The sequence below is a fragment of the Canis lupus genome, chromosome 30 (genome assembly GCF_003254725.2).
Source record: "Canis lupus dingo isolate Sandy chromosome 30, ASM325472v2, whole genome shotgun sequence".
Lineage (NCBI taxonomy): Eukaryota > Metazoa > Chordata > Mammalia > Carnivora > Canidae > Canis > Canis lupus.
Window position 1 is genome coordinate 39,169,098 of NC_064272.1, and position 18,284 is coordinate 39,187,381.

The window sequence follows — 18,284 nt, forward strand, 5'->3', positions numbered from 1 at the left end:
TCCAATCCTTTAAAGAATCCGTTCTAGATGGGGGAGCAAATATAAAGGCTTTTAATTCTTTCATGTTCCAATAGATGCCAGTTCCACGGTATAGAAAGTGGTGTATTAAAAGCAACAGCCAAAATGAAGAATAATTTTGTATCTTTTCCATTAGACAAAAACTTGCTGGTGAAATTATGGGGAATACAACACACTCATACATTGCTGGTGACACCCAAAATTAGTACAACCTTTCAGAGAAATAATACAGTATTGTATCGAGAACTATAAGATGTCCAAACTCTTAGAACCAATAACCTCAAAAGACTTTATTTTAAGACAAAAATTCAAATAAAGATAACAGCTACAGTTTTACTTAACAATGCCTGGCACATAAAAGGTACTCAAGTACATCTTCAGATGAATACCTTTATTTGCACTGACCTCTTCAAATCATTGCCCTTGGTTCCCTCTCATTTAAGATTTTCTGATTTCATCATCTCAGTATAATTTTAGAATCAAATTCTTGTAACTTTGTCTAGTCTCTGTTCTCCAACCTTTTCCATTAACTTCATTGTTGATTGCTATCAACAATTGCTACCCCCTTAACTTCTGATACTTTTATCCTCTAAATTCAGTTGACCTTCACAAGGAAACCAAGTTGATGATACCACATCCTTGACCAAATCAAAAAGAAATCTGATGCTTCCTTCAAAATCCTAGGATGTTTTTCTCCTTCTAGTCTAATCAACTGCCTCACTGCCTGCTTTATTTAAGACACAAGATAGCCAGAAACCTTCACACCCATCCTCACCATATCCTTAGTCTTGTACCTAGCCACTTATATTTCCCTCTAGGATCTGAGGAAAAATTATCACCTCCTTGCTTCCATACTCTTGCTTCTTTCTTCCAGTTCCATCCAAAATCCAAATTCTTCAGATTTAAGTATCTCCTTTTTTTAAAAAACATATTTTATTTATTTATTCATGAGGGACACACAGAGAGAGGCAGAGGGAGAAGCAGGCTCCATGCAGGGAGCCCGATGTGGGACTTGATTCTGGGTCCTCAGGACCGAAGGCAGATGCTTAACCGCTGAGCCACCCAGGCGTCCCTCCTTCTTTTTTAAAGATATAATTCATATACCTCTTCAGTGTACAATTTCAGTGGTTTTTAATATGTTGGTTATACGAGGTGTTTTAGTATCAAGGTTGTACAACCATCACTATTATCTAATTCCAGAACATTTTCATTACTCCCAGAAGAAACTCCATACCCGTTAGCAGTCACTCCCCATCCCCCACCTCCAACCCCTGCCAACCTCTAATATACTTTGTCTCTATGGACATCTCATATAAGTGAAATCATACATTATATGGCTTTCTGTGTCTGGCTTCTTTCACTTGAGTGTAATATCCTCAAAGTTCATCCATGACATAGTATGTATCACTACTTCATTCCTTTTTATTGATGAATAATATTTCTTTGTATGGCTATACCTCACTTTATTTATCAATTGATGAATATTTTGGTTTGTTTCTATTTTTTGACTCTTATGAGTAATGCTGTTGTGAACAATATGCAATATGAACACTTGTATAAAAAGTTTTTGTGTGAATATATTTTCAATTTTCTTGGGTATGCAAACTATGAATGGAAATGCAAATTAAGTACCTCTTGATATCCAAATCTATTGTTTCTGAGTTCGGATAGCTTGGGTTATCGCTCATAATGCAAACAATTCTATACTGACCTCTCCACTGCACTTTCAAACACCTGAAGTCTTCAGTCTACACATATTAATTTTAACTTCTTTTCAATTAAATTGAGGACAGGGATTAATTCTTACAGTTTGATCATACAGTAGTTATTTAATATATGCTCATTGCTACACTGACACCCTGAGATGCTCACAAATGTGAGAATAAGGAGCTATTCATTCCTTCATTTGGCAGATATTTGAGTTGTACACCGTCACTGTGTTTAATGTTGGGTATAAATAGTGCACAAAAGTTACTAAGTTCCATCATACCCCAAGTGCCAATTCAACTCCACAATATGCACTGGATACTTGTGAATAGCACTGTGCCACGTATTTCAGCTGCCACGTATTTCAGCAGACATGGACAGGAATAAGATAAAATGCAGCCTTTTATGGCAGCAGATAAGCTCTACATTAAAAAAAAAAAAAAGCAACGACAAAAGCCAACACCAGCAGCAGCACTGGGTATCAAATGGCATAAGGAAAGTACAAAAGGCTCTGGAGGGTCAATGAGCAGAGCATATATGCTTGAAAGAGTGGAGAAGGATAGACATCAGAAAATACTTCCCAAAGTACTGAAGATGATAGAGCCTCCAAGATGATGGCATTTTGATAGGTAGGGATTCCTAGGAAAAGAGAAAGTGTTTCAGGAGGAGGATAGCAAGAACAATGATTGTAAGGCTGGGTACACTACAGAATTTTTTAAAGAGACCAATCCAGTTAGGAATGTGTAGATGGGTAATGAGTGAAGGCTCTTGAATGTTAGGCTTAGTGACTAAATAGGTTAAGAATGAAGTGCCTGGGTGGCTCAGTTGGTTAAGCATCTGCGTTCAGCTCAGGTTCTGGCCCAGGGTCCTGGGTTCTAGCCCCATATCCAGCTACCTGCCCAGCGGGTTGCCTGCTTCTCCCTCTCCCTCTGTAGCTCCCTCTGCTTGTTCTCACTCTCTCTCTCTCAAATAAATAAAATATATATATATATATAAAGTAGATTTAGAAGAATCATTTGAAAGTCTTTCTACAATTCAAATTACTTTAGTGATTCCCTAATCTTTTCTTGAAATTTTTCTATTATGTATATTTTCTTTCTTTCTTTTTCTTTTCTTTTTTCTTTTCTTTCTTTCTTTCTCTTTCTTTTTTTTTAAATTTATGATAGTCACACACACACAGAGAGAGAGAGAGAGGCAGAGACACAGGCAGAGGGAGAAGCAGGCTCCATGCACTGGGAGCCCGATATGGGATTCGATCCCGGGTCTCCAGGATCGCGCCCTGGGCCAAAGGGAGGCGCTAAACCGCTGCGCCACCCAGGGATCCCTATTATGTATATTTTCTAAAGTGATCATGGAAATTAGAGATTTCTCCTTTCCACAAGGAATAAAAAGTAAAATCTGGATTGCTAAACAAGCTGCTGGGGGAAGGCATAATTTCAAAAATTCTAGCACTGCATCTCCATACTTTTGAGGACATGTAAGGTTTAAAACACATACACAGGCAAATCCTAATAGCCAAAATAGCAGAAGAGACTGGGAATAAAGTAATTACATTCATTAAGCTCCTAACTCTAGGCATTGTGCCAGGTGATTTACACAGACTATCCTCAGTCCACCAAACAACCCTATTTAGGTATGGCAACTGAGGCTCAGAGAGATCAAACAAATTGTTCAAGGTAACCAAGCTAGTAAGCTCAGCTAGTAAAAGGTGGACATCAGTTTTGGAACTAGGCCTCTCTGATCCCCTATTTTCTGAATTGCTCACTTTTGTTTTTACTACATAAAGGAGGCCAGAATGATAAGTTCATGATGCATGCGCCAAAAAAAAAGCACTAAATCTTTAACAAAGGAGCTTTAATGGTCTGGAGAAAAATTACACTGAAATATTCAAAACTGGGTTTAGAATGGCTTGGAGATCAAGATCAAGAGAGATGAAGTTTAGGGCTGCTCTCAATTCAGTACGAACAATGATTATACGATAGATCTTATTTAGGGATACCAAGGGAGCACTATTCTACTTTTTATTTGGAGACTAGAGAGTAAATTCCAAGAGAATATGGTTATTTGTCTGCATTCACTGACACATCACAAGTTCCCAGAATAGGGGTCTATCCCACAGTAAGCACTCAATAAACTTTTGCTGACATAATGAAAAGTCACGTAAGGGGTATTTTCATTTGAATCCTCTTGAAGTTCTTGAAATAAAGACAGCAGAAAAAAAAGAAAAGACAGCAGAGTAGTAAGTTTAAAAACCATTCAAGTAGTTAGGATACTTTCTTCAACACTCAACCCCATGGCCAAAACAAACTACCAAAATAACAAACATACAAAAAGGTAATTGGTGGACACTGGGGGCCGGATGTGTGTGTGTGTGTGTGTGTGTGTGTGTGTGTGTGTGTACTCAGATCATTAAGCATCTGCCTTTGACTCAGGTCACGATCTCAGGATCCTAGGGTGGAGCCCTGCCCCCCACCCTCCTCAGTGGGGAGTATGCTTCTCCCTCTGCCCCTCTCTCTGCTCCTGCTCTCTCTCAAATGAATAAATAAAATCTTAAAAAAAAAAAAAGAGAGAGAGAGAGAGAGATGGACAAAAGAAATTAAAAGACACTTTTGCACTTAATATAGTACCTAGCAGGATGCCTGAGTGGCTCAGTGGTTGAGTGTCTGCCTTTGGCTCAGGGCGTGATCCTGGAGTCCCACATCAGGCTCCCTGCGTGGAGCCTGCTTCTCCCTCTGCCTATGTCTCTGCCTCTCTCTCTGTGTCTCTCATGAATAAACAAAATCTTAAAAAAAAAAAAAATAGTACCTAGCACTCTGGATAATCAAATTTCAGTGAAATGGAATCCAGAATTTTAACTTATTATTTTAATATTTTAAACTGTTGTGAGCAGTATAACCAATGGCTGTTTCTGGAAAAGAAAATGGTTTCTTTGGAAAAGAAAAACCTAATCTGAGTACGGACAATTTCTTGCTTATAGATAGTAAGAAATGGAATGTACGGACAATTCTTGCTTATAGATAGTAAGAAATGGAATGAAAATCTCAAAATCATTAACTCTAAGGAGTAATGGAGTTCACTTCCCTAAGTCTTTTTCTAATTTGTAAAAAAATTTTAAATTATTTACTTGAGAGAGAGCAGGAGCAGGAAGAGGGGCAGAAGGAGAGGGGCCAGGAGGGCAGAGAATCACAGTCCTCACAAGGCAGGGAGTCTGACTGCGGCTCCATCATGACCCAAGCCAAAGGCAGACATTTAACAGACTGAGCCACCCAGGCGGCCCTATTTTTCTAATTTTGATTCTATTAAAACATACAAAGAAAACTGCAACAGAGAGCACAGAGGGGAAAAAAAAATCTTTGGAAGATAACAAGCCTTTCTAAAGAAACACTTTTTAAAGATTTAAAGAAAATAAAAGCCAGGCTCCATGGACTTGCTCTCTGTTTTTCACAGGCTTTTCTAATATTTCTTCTTTGATGGGACCAATGAAAAACTGCCACTTGTCACAAAATGTCTTCTTTCAGATATGTGGTGTATATATTACTTTCTTCAGAACAGACAGTTCTGCAAGCTGCTTGTCTTTCAGCTGCAGCAAATTTTCTTCTGTTACACTGCAATTCTTCCATGGAATAGCATAAAGACCCAATTAAAAAAAACTCCTTTGCTCTCTAGTTTCCTAAAAGCAATACTACTGTATCTCAATCAATATTTAAACTACATTTTCTCTATCTTTTTCATTTAAAAGTTCCACGATCTTTGCTTACTGCAGTAATTCCTAATACTATAGTTTAATTTGTCAGGGTGATCGTATCACATTTTCTTTTATACTTTAATAATATGGAAGACAGTGAACACTTTCTGTCCAATCAATTAATTAATACTTGCTTGAGGCAGTCTACATGTCCCTAACCTTCAATTAATAATAACATAGACATTATCGTGTCTTGCCTTTTCAATTACTGCAGAAATTCTGTAGTCTTTCAAAGGATAACTCACTGATTTTAGGGTCTTAGATTTTTTTCCCCCAATGTTTACATAAGGTTAAAACATGTATTTTTTCCCTTACTGTAATATTTAGTTTAAAACACATTTTTTCAGGGATCCCTGGGTGGCTCAGCGGTTTAGCGTCTGCCTTCGGCCCAGGGCATGCGTGATCCTGGAGATCCGGGATTGAGTCCCACACTGGGTTCCTTGCAAGGAGCCTGCTTGTCCCTCTGTCTGTGTCTCTGCTTCTGCTTCTTTTTTTTTTTTTTTAATTATTTATTTATTTATGATAGTCACAAAGAGAGAGAGAGAGAGAGAGGCAGAGACACAGGCAGAGGGAGAAGCAGGCTCCATGCACCGGGAGCCCGACGTGGGATTCGATCCCGGGTCTCCCGGATCCCGCCCTGGGCCAAAGGCAGGCGCCAAACCGATGCGCCACCCAGGGATCCCTCTGCTTCTGCTTCTGTCTCTCTGCCTCTCATGAATTAAAACAAACAAAGAACCCCACATTTTTCTAATAAATAATAATGGCTTTTTCAAAGAACTAGAATTAAGACAATTGCAAATTCAGAGGATAGAATAGGTAACAAATCCCAAAGGAAAAAACAAAACGAAACATGGGCCTTATGCTTTTAAAAATCCTTTAAAGACCTTACAGTTTACTTGATATTCTAAAATCACTACAAAAAAAATTAAAATAAAATCACTACAGTTGAGATTTCATAGGCTCCAAACGGATGGATTCCATTAGTACAAACACACACACCTGTGATACTTGAAAGGAGAAGACAAGAAAAATTGAGTGTTTATTACCACTTTACACATTGCTTCTTATAATAAAACACTGACAACACAGGAAAAAAAAAAAAAAAGTCCTGTCTTACCCATCTTCTGTCCTCCGTGAGCCAAATGCCCTGCTTGCTTAAAACCTGAGTACCATGATCTCCGCAGCATGGTTTGCAAACAGAAAGGGCAGATACCAGGTTTTCATCGGGGCTGAAATTACTTAAATTACAAAGGTGGAGGGGGCGGGGGAATGTATCGACCTACAGCTGTCCCAGGAGCTCCGTGACAGGGACAGGTAAGAATTTTCAGGCCTGAGGAAGTAAGTGGTTTTCAGCTACAAGGCGAAAGCTGCCGCCTAAAATCAACAGGTGTAGGAGCCGAAGAGCACTCGGTATGGGTTAAGGGGACACCAAAGGCTTCACCCCTGCCAGGTGAAGATGCCTCCCCGCTCTGAGCCAACGCGAGAGTCCTGGGGGCAGGCGTGGGGCCGGCGGTCGAAGAGGCTGGGACACTTGCCTCGGGCCGGGACACCTGCTTCCGGCTGGGGCCAGGACACCTGCCTTGGGCTGGGACACCTGGCTTGGGCCGGGACACCTGGCTTGGGCCGGGACACCTGCCTCTGGCTGGGACACCTGTTTGGGCCAGGACACCTGGCTCAGGCTGGGACATCTGCTTCAGGCTCGGGCTGGGACACCTGGCCCCAGCCGAGGCACCTGGCTCCAGCTGGCTCAGGCTGGGACACTTGCCTTGGGCTTGGGCCGGGACACCTGCTTCGGGCTGGGACACCTGCTTCGGGCTCGGGCCAGGACACCTGCCTCTGGCTGGGACTCCTGCTTGGGCCAGGACACCTGGCTCAGGCCGGGACACCTGCTTGGGCCAGGACACCTGGCTCAGGCCGGGACACCTGTTTGGGCCAGGACACCTGGCTCAGGCTGGGACACCTGCTTCAGGCTCGGGCTGGGACACCTGGCCCCAGCCGAGGGACCTGGCTCCAGCTGGCTCAGGCTGGGACACTTGCCTCGGGCTTGGGCCGGGACACCTGCTTCGGGCTGGGGCCAGGACACTTGCCTCGGGCTGGGACACCTAGCTTGGGCCGGGACACCTGCTTCGGGCTCGGGCCAGGACACCTGCCTCCGGCTGGGACACCTGCTTGGGCCAGGACACCTGGCTCAGGCCGGGACACCTGCTTCAGGCTCGGGCTGGGACACCTGGCCCCAGCCGAGGCACCTGGCTCCGGCTGGGACACTTGCCTCGGGCTTGGGCCGGGACACCTGCTTCGGGCTGGGGCCAGGACACCTGGCTCAGGCTGGGGCACCTGCTTCAGGCTCGGGCTGGGACACCTGGCTCTGGCCGAGACACCTGCTTCGGGCTCGGGCCGGGACACCTGCCTCCGGCTGGGACACCTGGCTCGGGCCGGGGGCACGGAGGGCGCGCGGACGTGCCGGAGCCGAGGGGGTCTAACAGCGCCCTGCGAACACCTGGGGGAGGAGCTGTTCCCTCCTAACGCGGGGAGACAGAGCTCCCGGATCCGGGCGGGAGGCGGCGGGCGGCGGGCGACGAGCCACGAGCCACGAGCCACGAGCCACCGCCGACCCTCCCGCGGCGCACACGCCCCCAACCTCAGGACGCCGCGCCCGCCGCGCCGCGCGCACCACGCCCCCGCCCCCACCGGAAGCGGCTCCGGCCGCCCCTCCCCCACCGGAAGTGGGGCGCCCCCGTTCGGGCGGCCTCAAGCCGAGCCGAACCGGCCACAACGGCCAAAGGAGACGGCGTTGGGGGGGCGCGGGGCCGCTCGGCCGTGGCCACCCCGCAGCCCGCCCTGCTTACCGGCCTGCTGGCGGCAGGGGCAGGCGGGGACGGGGCCCGCAGAGGCCCCCGCACGGAGGACAGTCCCCTGAGCCCCTCTCGGTCGCCTGCACTCCGCTCGCTGCGGCGTCTCGCGGCGGGGGAAATTCCTCCGCAGCACTTTCTTTCGCTATCTTTCCTTTCCCTTCGCCCGGCCGCTGAGCCACCTCCCCCGACGCAGCCTTCCTTGTCGCGATGGCGTTTAGAATTGCTCCGGCGAGGAGGAAAAGGGACTATTACCCCCCGTACCTTGAGAAAAACGAAGGGATTATTTTGTTCCAATGCGGCGAGGGACTACGTGATGACGCAAGGTGAGGCCGGCTTTCGCGGAGCTTCCTGGGAGATGTAGTTTTTGACGTCGCTAAGGCCTGCAGAAAGGACTCGGTAATTACGGGATGCTGGGGGCCCTTGGAAACACGTGTTTTGCACTCGACGGCAGGCTGGCCAGGGGGCTTCGGCACCGAAAGGGCGAACGACCTGCCGCCCTTTCCGTCTGGGACGGAGCGGAACCCGAATTTCCCTTGGCTTTAGCCCAAGGGCCCGGTCGTCCCGCCCTCTTCCCTCGGCCACGCCCCCGCCGGTCAGTCTGGAGCCCTCATAGGCTGATGGTCCGGAGGTGGGCGGGGCCCCGCGGTGGCTCCTCCCCCGGGCCCGGGGCGAGCCCGGGGAGACGGCCGAGCGGGGGCTCGTGCGCGTGCGCGTGCTCGCTCCGCGGGGAGCCGCGGCGGGTGCGCGCGGAGGGGCGGCGCGCGGGCCGGGAGGAGGCGGGCGCGCGGGCTGGTGGGCCGGGCGGGCGGCGGGCGGCGGGCGGCGGGCGGCGGGAGCGCGCGGCAGGCTCGGCAGGCTCGGCGGCGGCCAGTAGTTAGTTACTTGTTAGTGTCAGTTGCTCGGCGGCGGCGGCCGCGGTCACCGGGCGGGGGACGGGCCGGCCGGCGATGGTGGTCGCCCCAGCGGCACGCGCGCCTTCCAGGTAACGGGGCCAGGGCTGCCCGCGTCCCCTCGGTCCCCTCCCCGGCGCCGGCCGGCCCGGGGGGCGAGCGCTGCCCCGGCGGAGCCCGGGCGGGGCGCGCGGGGTCGTGGGGCGGCGCCACGGGGGCGCAGGCGGCCGGTGCGTCCTGCCCGGTGCGGGCTGTGCGGCCGCCCCGAGCCCCGCCGCCCCCTGCAGCCCCCCCGACCCCCCTGCACTCCTCCCCGGGGCCCCGCCGCTCCCCTGCAACGCCCCCCCCCCGCTGCCCTCCCCGCCGTCCTTCCCCCGTCCCCCTCTGCACCCCCCGCCGCCGTCCCGAGCCCCGTCCCCCCCCTGCAGCCCTCCCCGCCGCCCCCTGCACCCTCCTCGCCTCTCCCCTGCACCTTCCCGCCGCCCCCCTGCACCCTCCCCGCCGCTCCCCTGCACCTTCCCGCCGCCCCCCTGCACCCCTCCCCGCCGCCCCCCTGCACCCCCTGCACCCTCCCCGCCGGCCCCCCGCCCCCCTCCCCGCCGTCCCGAGCCCCGCCGCCCCCCCCCTCCGCCGCCCCGAGCCCCGCCCCGGAGCTCCCCCCGCCCCCCGGCGAGGACGGCCGCCCCGGTCGCCCGGCGCCCCCCAGAGGAGGGAAAGTTGGAGCTGGCGCAGGGGCGCCCCCGGGCGCGGCGGGGCTGCCGCTGGGGAAAGTGCAGCTGCGGGGGCTGGACGCGGGCGCTGCTGCGTGTCGGCGGCCCCGCTCGGCCCCGGAGGCTCCCCCGCCCGCCCGCTCTCCTGCGGGCCGCGGCGGCTGGTCTCGGCCCTCGGTCGCCCGCGGGCTCCTGGGTCGGGGCTACTTTGCGACCCGCTGGCGGGAGGGCGGGCAGCCCCCTCCCCCCTCCCTCCCCTCCCCTCCCCTCCCCTCCCTCCCCTCCCCCCCCCCCCCCCGCCCCGGCCGGCCGAGGGCACGACTTCGGTGTCGGCCCCAGCGCTGCCCCGGACGCGCGTGGAGGCGCGGAGCCGGCCTCGTGGTGGCGGCCTCGCCCCTGGAGCCCGGCACGCCCGGCCCGCTCGCGGATCGGGGACTTCCACCCGGGCCGCCGACCTGGGCGCCTGCTGCGGGCCGCGCCCGCCCTCCCCCTCCCCCGCGGGGACCCCGACGCGCCCCCCGGCCCCGGCCCCGGCCCCCGCCCGGGGACTCCGGCGAGCGGGAGCAGGGTGCCTGCCATTGCCGGGGAGCTGGGCCATGACCAATTCACCAAGTATGCGAAAAACAAACCTCTTTCCGTAGCTGTCAGAAGGGGAAATATTTTATCATGTCTTTATTTTGGAGACTGTAGCTTGATTATATTACATGGGGGGGAAAAGCCTCAAGCCCTTTTCCTTGAGGCTGGTGATGTGTGGTCCTTTCCATCCCCTCTCTGCCATTTAGGAGCTGGTATTTCTGTTTGGCTGGGTCCCAGTAGGGGAAGAAAATATTTGGGCGAAAGGACAAGAGAAGATTGCTTCGAGCTGTTATGATGAGTATTCACTTTACCCAGTGATAGTGCAGAGAACAACTTCCTTGCTGATGTTTGGGCCCCATTAACATTCTGTCAGAATCCATTTTTAAGAGTCTACCCTGAGGCTCATAAAGAAGTAATGCCACTTTATAGCTGTTTCTGACAATCACATTAAAAAATGTGTTCCTGGAATGCATTATATGTGTACTCATATAAACATTTATCTTTGTACATTTATGGTAATGTAAATATTTAAGTCGGAGAGCTTAAAAACTTTTATTTGCTTATTTGCATACATGTTTTTCAACATCTAGCAGTGCCAACCTTATTTGCCAAATAAGCATCAGCCATAAATTCATGCTTTGGCACATTTCATATAATAACTCTTCTAAATTGCTCCATGGTGAAGCATCATGAGATTAGCATTTGCTTCATGAGAGAGATTTGTTGTTGTTTTTAACTGTAATGATGTGCTGTTTAAGTGGAACAGGTGCTGGGCTCTAGCTGTTTGTGTTTAAACCTGCCAAATCACACTCTTTTTGTTGGTTGGGTTGTTTAAGTAATTTAGGAACCAGACTGTGGCCCCTGGCTTGCCAAGAGTGAGTTCAAGGTTCCATCTCACTGCTGCAGATCCCTGTCTCCACTGTGACAGGCAGGTGTGTGTGATGAGCTTTACTTGCTCCTTGCTGTTCTCTCTGTAATTCCTACTCCTCACCACCATCCCAGTCCTTTCCTTACTAGAGCTCCCTGGAAAGTCTAGGCTCCTTCATTGCTGGTTTGCTTTCCTTGTAGAACTAGAAATTCTAGGAACTTTCAGGCCAGGAACAGATAGTTCATGTTTCTTTGACAAATATTTTGATTGTTTATCAAGTGATAGGCATGATAGGCCCTGAGCATATGTAGAATGATGTGCCTTTTTGCATGGAGGAGAAGATAGTACCGTTTAGGAGGAGAAGATAGTTGATAACTGATAATTAACAATATGATGTGATATATGACACAGGTATAAGTAGATTCCTCTGGGTGGAAGCATGCAGGAGGGGTAGTTGATTAAGACTTGGGGTCTTGGGGAGGGAGAGTCCTGGAATGCATCCTCATGCGTTACCTGAGCTAATCTTCAAAAATAGGACTTAACTGGGTTCAGCAAAAGGGAAAGGACATTTAATATTTATTTGTATATATATATATTTTTTTGATAAAACGCCAGTCTATTTTGCTCAACCTGTCTGGCATCCCCCCTTCCCTTAACCCTGTCACCCTGATATATGGTAAAGGGCATGTTAGACTAGTGCTGTCCTGTGAACATATAATGGGAGCCACAAATATGTTATATGTATTTTTGAATTTTCTAGTAGCTGCATTAAAAAGTGAAATTAATTTTAAAAGTGTATTACTTAACCTGATATAGCTAAAATGTTATCATTTCAACATGTAATCAGTATTTTGAAAGAATTGGAATATTTAACATTACCTTTTTCATACTAAGTCTTCAGAATCTGGTATGTATTTTAAATTTAAAGCACATTTCAATTTAGTCACATTCAAGTAATCAGTAGCCAAAGGTGGACAGCACAGTTTTCAAACAGGGGCCAGTGAAGTGGTAAGAATCACTGAAATCACTGAATGCCTTATCAGCCAAGTTAAGGAGCTTTAACTTTATCCTGAAGGCTGTGAAGATTTAGTGGGGGGAAAAAATGCTGTGATGGAATCAGATTTGTGTTTTAGACCTATCATGTTGCCAGTGAAGTGAATGCTGGATTAGAGAAGGGCAAAACTGGAAGCAAGATCAGTTAGGAAGCCATTCCTGAAAGTATGAGGGATATAAAGGAGGGGGGTGGATGTATAAGAGATTTGGGAAGTATTATCAACAGTATAAGGTAAATAATCAGATGATAGAGCTGAGCAAGGTTGAAGATATAGGAGGATTCCTACATTTTTGTTGTGTGCTACCGTATGGGGCAGGCAACTGAAGAGAAGCCAGCCATCTGTGCCAGACGGACCCAGGATGGAAAAAAAGCAAACTATGCATTTAGGGGGTCAATAGTGAACAAACTTAGCTACTTCGGTACAAATACAGTGTTTTTAACAGATAACTGAAAAAAAGAGTATAGATGGAGGGAGATAAGGGGATTTAGAGAAGTTTACTCCCTCCTCTTTTAAATTAAGAGGATTTGGGGCATAGATTCATATGAGATCGAAAAGAACCAAAGTTGGGGAGAAATGGGCAGGGAGAGAGGGGGAGAGGTGATTGATGGAGTCAGAGATTTGTAAGCAGTGAGCGGGGGGTGGGATCCAAGGCATATGTAGAGAAATTGGCCTTGGGTAGTAGGTGATTTTCCTTTTCCAGTGAACAGAAAGGAAGGAGGTAAAGTCAGAGATAAAAGTTTCTGATAGGGGCAAGAAGGAAAATGAGTTGATAACATGTATCATGTTTGAGTACCTGCTAAGAGTGAAGGAGAAAGTAGTGGAGTAAGAGTTCTCAAAAAGAGTATGTGAGCTTATAATAGCTTCCAAGTGAATGAGAGAGGGAGAGAAGGGCAGACACACTGACACAGACATGACGAGAAAATGAAGGATTGTTAAGCAGCACTGAGGGCCCATTTGAGATCGTACACCTTGGATCCGTGGGTTTTTTTTTTTTTTTCTCCAGCATGATCACTCTGTGTATAACTAAAGAAACTGCTTAATACTCCTAAGAGCTCATAAAGTAGTAACTGTTAATCTCCTTAATTGTAAGATGAACAGCTGGGCCTGCAAAGCCTGGTAGTTCAGTTTCAGAACCCAGGTTGGTAACCAATGCTTTGCAGATGCCTGCTTAGGAGAGATTCCTGAAGGACGAGGAAGTTAATGATATCGAGGGTTGGAGTCCAGGCTGGATCGTGAACAGGAATACTGGAAAGGGTGATTTCATTGGGAGAAGATGAAGGGCATGAAGGGCTAGGTAGATGTCACTGTGAAGCTGAAGAGCTAGTGAGGAGGAAGCAATACTATTAGCTTTTATTTATGGGGTACCCACTATATGCTAGACACTTTACCACCTTGCTCTACAATGTGTTATTAACAAAGTCTTCCCTTTGTCATTCTCCATCAGATGAAGAAACAAGATTAAACAGTTTAAACAATCTATCCAGAGACATACACTATCAACTGATGAAACCATGATCCAAAGCCTGTTTTTCTGCAAATCATACTCCTTTTCTTCTTCTTCTTTAATAGTTTTTATTTTTTAAGTAAGCTCTAGGCCCAGTGTGGGGCTCACACTCACACCCCAAGATCAAGAGTTACATGCTACATCACCTGAGCCAGCCAGGCACCTCCAGATCACATTCTTCTTAAGGAGATAGGATAGAAAACACAATAGTGTTGAAAAGTGGTTGAAATACACTGGGATATTTAATTTAGGATTTCAGGGTATATCATTCATTTAACAAATGTTTGTTGAGCATTTAGTACATGTATCAGGCATTATTCTAGGTGCGCAGGTTCGAATAGTGAACCAAACACAGAATTGTTGCCTTCATGAATGTTGCATTCTAGACAGGGTGAGACAGACATTAAAATAAGTGAGAGTTATTGTTATATGAGAAGGTGATAAGTGCTACAGAGAAAAATAAAGCAAGCAGGAGGGATAGGGATTCTACAGAGTATGTGCACTTTTAAAGAGGATGTCTGGGAAGGACTTAGTGAGAAATGAATGAGCAAAGACTTAAAAGAAGTAGGGGTCATACTAGGTAGCAGAAACTTGTTGCATTGGTCCTGAATCAGAGGTGTGCTTGGCTAGTGTACCTGCACAGGACTGAACAGAAGAGAAGGTGGTAAGGTCAGAGAGATAACTGGGTCCAGATCTTGTAGAATTTGTAGGCCATTGTAAGCACTTGGTTGTTTACTTTGTGCAGTGGAAACTGTTACAGGGTTTTGAGTAAAGGTATGACACGATTTAAAAACTTCGCTTTAAAAGCGAAGTTAACATGCTTTAAAAACTTAGCTCTGGGGCAGCCCCGGTGGCTCAGCGGTTTAGCGCCCCCTTCAGCCAGGGCCTGATCCTGGGGTCCTGGGATCGAGTCCCACTTCGGGCTCCCTGCATGGAGCCTGATGCTCCCCCTGCCTGTGTCTCTGCCTCTCTCTCTCTCTCTGTCATGAATAAACGAATAAAATCTTTAAAAAAAAAAAAAAAAAAAAACAACTTCGCTCTGGGCCAGTGTTTTGAAAGTAGTCTAAGGAGGCACAGAAAAATCAAGAGGACTTGTTGGGCGGTTCTCCTAAAAACTCCAGTTGAGAGACCAGGGAATTGAGAAGCGATTGAATTGGTTAGATTTATAAGAGAGTTGCACAGATGGTACAGTGAGTTCTCTTATACCAGTGTTTCTTAGTCTCCCCACTATTGACATTTTGGACTAGATAATCCTTTGTTGTGGGGGGTTGCCCTATATACAGTAGGATGTTCTATAGAATCTCCTGTCCTTTATGCCAGTACCATCTCCCCAGTTCTAACAATCAAAAATGTTTCTAGACATTGCCCAATGGCCCTATTGGGGATATTGCTCCTATTAAGAACCACTACCGGGCAGCCTGGGTGGCTCAGCAGTTTAGCGCTGCCTTCAGCCCAGGGCGTGATCCTGGAGACCCAGGATCGAGTCCCACGTCAGACTCCATGCATGGAGCCTGCTTATCCCTCTGCGTGTCTCTGCCCTCCCCCCTGTTTCTCATGCATAAATAAGATATTAAAAAAAAAAAAAAGAACCACTACCATATACCCTTCACTCTGTTTCCCCTAATGTGTTAACATCTTACCATAATCATGGTGTATTTATCAAGCTAGGAAATTAACATTGGTACAGTGCTTCAGCTGAACTCCTGATTTTATTTGTATTTTATTTTTTCACTAACATCCTTTTTTCTATTCCATTATTTAAACCAGGATATTATGTTGCTTTTAGTTGTCGAGTCTTCTTTATCTCTTCTAATGTATGACAGTTTCTTGGTCTTTTCTTTTATGACCTTGATACTTTTAAAGAGTACTAGTTAGGTATTTTGTAGACTGTTCCTCAGTTAAGGTTTGTCTGATGTTTTCTTGTTTGAGTGGCGTTATGGATTTTGGGGGGGAAGAACACCGTAGAAGTGAAGTGCCCTTCTTATGTCATATAGGAGATACATGGTACCAACATGATCTATCACTGATGATCACTTTGCTAAGGTGTTTTCTGGCAAGTTTCTCCACTGGAAAGTTATTTTTCCCTTTCCATACTCTGTTCAGTAGAAGCTGGTTGCTAAGTACAGCCTGAACTCAAGCAGAGGAGGAATTAAACTCCTACTTCTTGGGGGGAGGAGAATCAAGAACTTGTGACATATATTAAAACCACCACAGTAATTGGTAAATATTTGGGGATGAGGGGATTACTTTGAGGCTTTGCCAGTATCCTGTTTCTTCTCACTAATTTAGCATTCATCAGTAGATCATGCCTACAGTAATTATTGCTATTGTGTTCTGAAAGTACTTCTTTATTTCCCTCATTTTTTTCTGTGTTTATTAACTGGAATCCTTTTGTAGGGAAGACTTGTCCCTTCTCATGTGTTTTTCTGTCTACCTGTTTAATCATTTATGTCAATTCCAATTCAGGATATTTATTTTATTCTTAGGGTTATAGTTCAGTGCTAGCATTATTTATTGATCAGATTATCCAGCTTTGGCCACTGGGATCTCTTTTAGGTTGATCGTGTGTCCTTTGCCATACTCCTATCCTTTGTTTGTATGTATACATGTAACTTCTCTATTGTCTAGTACTACTAGATGCTTCAGGCTCATCTTGTATTTTTCCTGCAATAGCCCTAGTCTCATTTTTCTCAAGAAGTTGTGGCTCCTTTTACCAAAGAATGGTATTTTGAGGCCAAGATCTGGACGCTAGGTGTGCTTGTTGCTGCTAGAGTGTCACTGCTTCTAGGCACACTCAGTGGACCAAGAGCTAGGAAATATATGTATGTATACTAATCTGTGTATGTATTTATTTTTTTGTATATAAAAGTAGGCCTGGGTTTATTTTTATGTGGCTCCAGTTGACTGTGTTTTGGTCCAACTACCTTTGTTGGTGGATTGGATGTAGAATGGGAAAAGAGAGTTGTTAAGGATGGCTCCAAGGTTTTTGGCTTGAGAACTGGCAGGATGGAGATGTCATTAACAGAGATGTGAAGACTGTGGGCAGAGCAGGTTTCTGGGAAGAGTTCAGGAATTCTTTTCCAGCCTAGCTAAGTTTTTGAGATGTCTAATAGATATGGTAATAGAGATGTCAAGTCAGCAGTTGAACAAATGAATCGCGGTCAGAGGAGAATGGTCCAGGTTGGATACATTTGGGAGTTGTCAGTAGAGGTGAGATGGATGCCTGAGGAGTGAGGGTTGATAGCGAAGGAGTTCAAGGACTGACCCCTGGGGCATACCAGTCAGAGAGACGAGGAGCATTTCTGCAAAATGGTAAGGATTGGGGTGTAGCCATACACTCATCATTAATAAACACTTATTATGGGGATCCCTGGGTGGCTCAGAGGTTTAACGCCTGCCTTTGGCCCAGGGCGTGGTCCTGGTGTCCCGGGATCCAGTCCCGTGTGGGGCTTCCGGCATGGAGCCTGCTTCTCCCTCCTCCTGTGTCTCTGCCCCTCTCTCTCTCTCTCTCTCTCTCTCTCTCTCTTTCTATGTCTATCATAAATAAATAAATCTTAAAAAAAAAAAAACCACTTATTATTTTCAAGGCACCAAGCTGTTTTGGGGGTTAACCTTGCTTCCTCAATAAATTTACAATCAAGGATGGGACAAATTACAGACTGCAAAAGAGTAGCAGTGGAAGGCGGCAAGTACCAGATAATAGCATAGATACGACATCCTGGAGAACCTTGTCAGAGGACACAGACATAAGAAATGAACCGGAAGTGTGCCAGCTGCATGTAAACATTAATGTAAGCATGCATCAGTCAGGAAACCTGCCAGGGGTTCATGCACACAACTAGTAATTATGGACAAACAGAAGCTCCTCCATCTGTTGACCTTGGTTTCTTAGGTTGCTTCTGCTCCTGGTCCCCTGTCAGGGTAAGTTTTCTTTTTTTTTTTTTTTTTTTTTTTTTTAAGATTTTATTTATTCATTCATGAGAGACAGAGAGAGAGAGAGGCAGAGGGAGAGGCAGGTTCCACACAGGGAGCCCGACGTGGGACTCGATCCCAGGACTCCAGGATCACACCCTGAGCCGAAGGTAGGAGCTAAACCGCTGAGCCACCCAGGGATCCCCTATTTTTTTTTTTTTAAAGATTTTTTTACTTATTCATGAGAGACAGAGACACAGAGAGAGAGAGAGAGAGACAGATAGGCAGTGAGAGAAGCAGGCTCCGTGCAGGGAGCCGGATGCGGAACTTGATCCCGGGTCTCCAGGATCATACCCTGGACTGACTGCTGAGCCACCCGGGCTGCCCCAATGTAAGGTTTTAAGTTGGTAATCGTACCTATGGTCGTTGGCTATCAAGCCACTCAGT

The 18,284-nt window shown here is 47.3% G+C and overlaps 3 protein-coding genes across 6 annotated transcripts in view; 2 read left to right on the forward strand and 1 right to left on the reverse strand.

The window, feature by feature from the left end:
• HMG20A (high mobility group 20A) overlaps nt 1-8,716 on the reverse strand; it is a 77,265-nt gene extending 68,549 nt beyond the window's left edge. For 2 of the 4 annotated variants that reach the window (XM_035709074.2, XM_025472102.3), the window contains exon 1: nt 8,584-8,716. The gene's annotated coding sequence lies outside the window, so the exon portion shown is untranslated. Of the gene's footprint in view, nt 1-8,316; nt 8,450-8,583 lie in introns of those variants that run through there. The other 2 variants (XM_025472103.3, XM_025472101.3) reach the window with 1 other exon arrangement.
• On the forward strand, nt 4,624-11,327 carry LOC125754058 (protein TonB-like). Its single transcript, XM_049104296.1, has 3 exons — nt 4,624-4,705; nt 8,007-8,645; nt 10,705-11,327. Exons 1-3 carry the CDS (start codon nt 4,624-4,626, stop codon nt 10,791-10,793), a joined length of 810 nt encoding a protein of 269 aa, XP_048960253.1. The 3' UTR covers nt 10,794-11,327.
• Nucleotides 9,151-18,284, forward strand: part of PEAK1 (pseudopodium enriched atypical kinase 1) — a 293,402-nt gene continuing 284,268 nt past the window's right edge. The window contains 1 exon segment of the mRNA XM_049104348.1: nt 9,151-9,304. The gene's annotated coding sequence lies outside the window, so the exon portion shown is untranslated.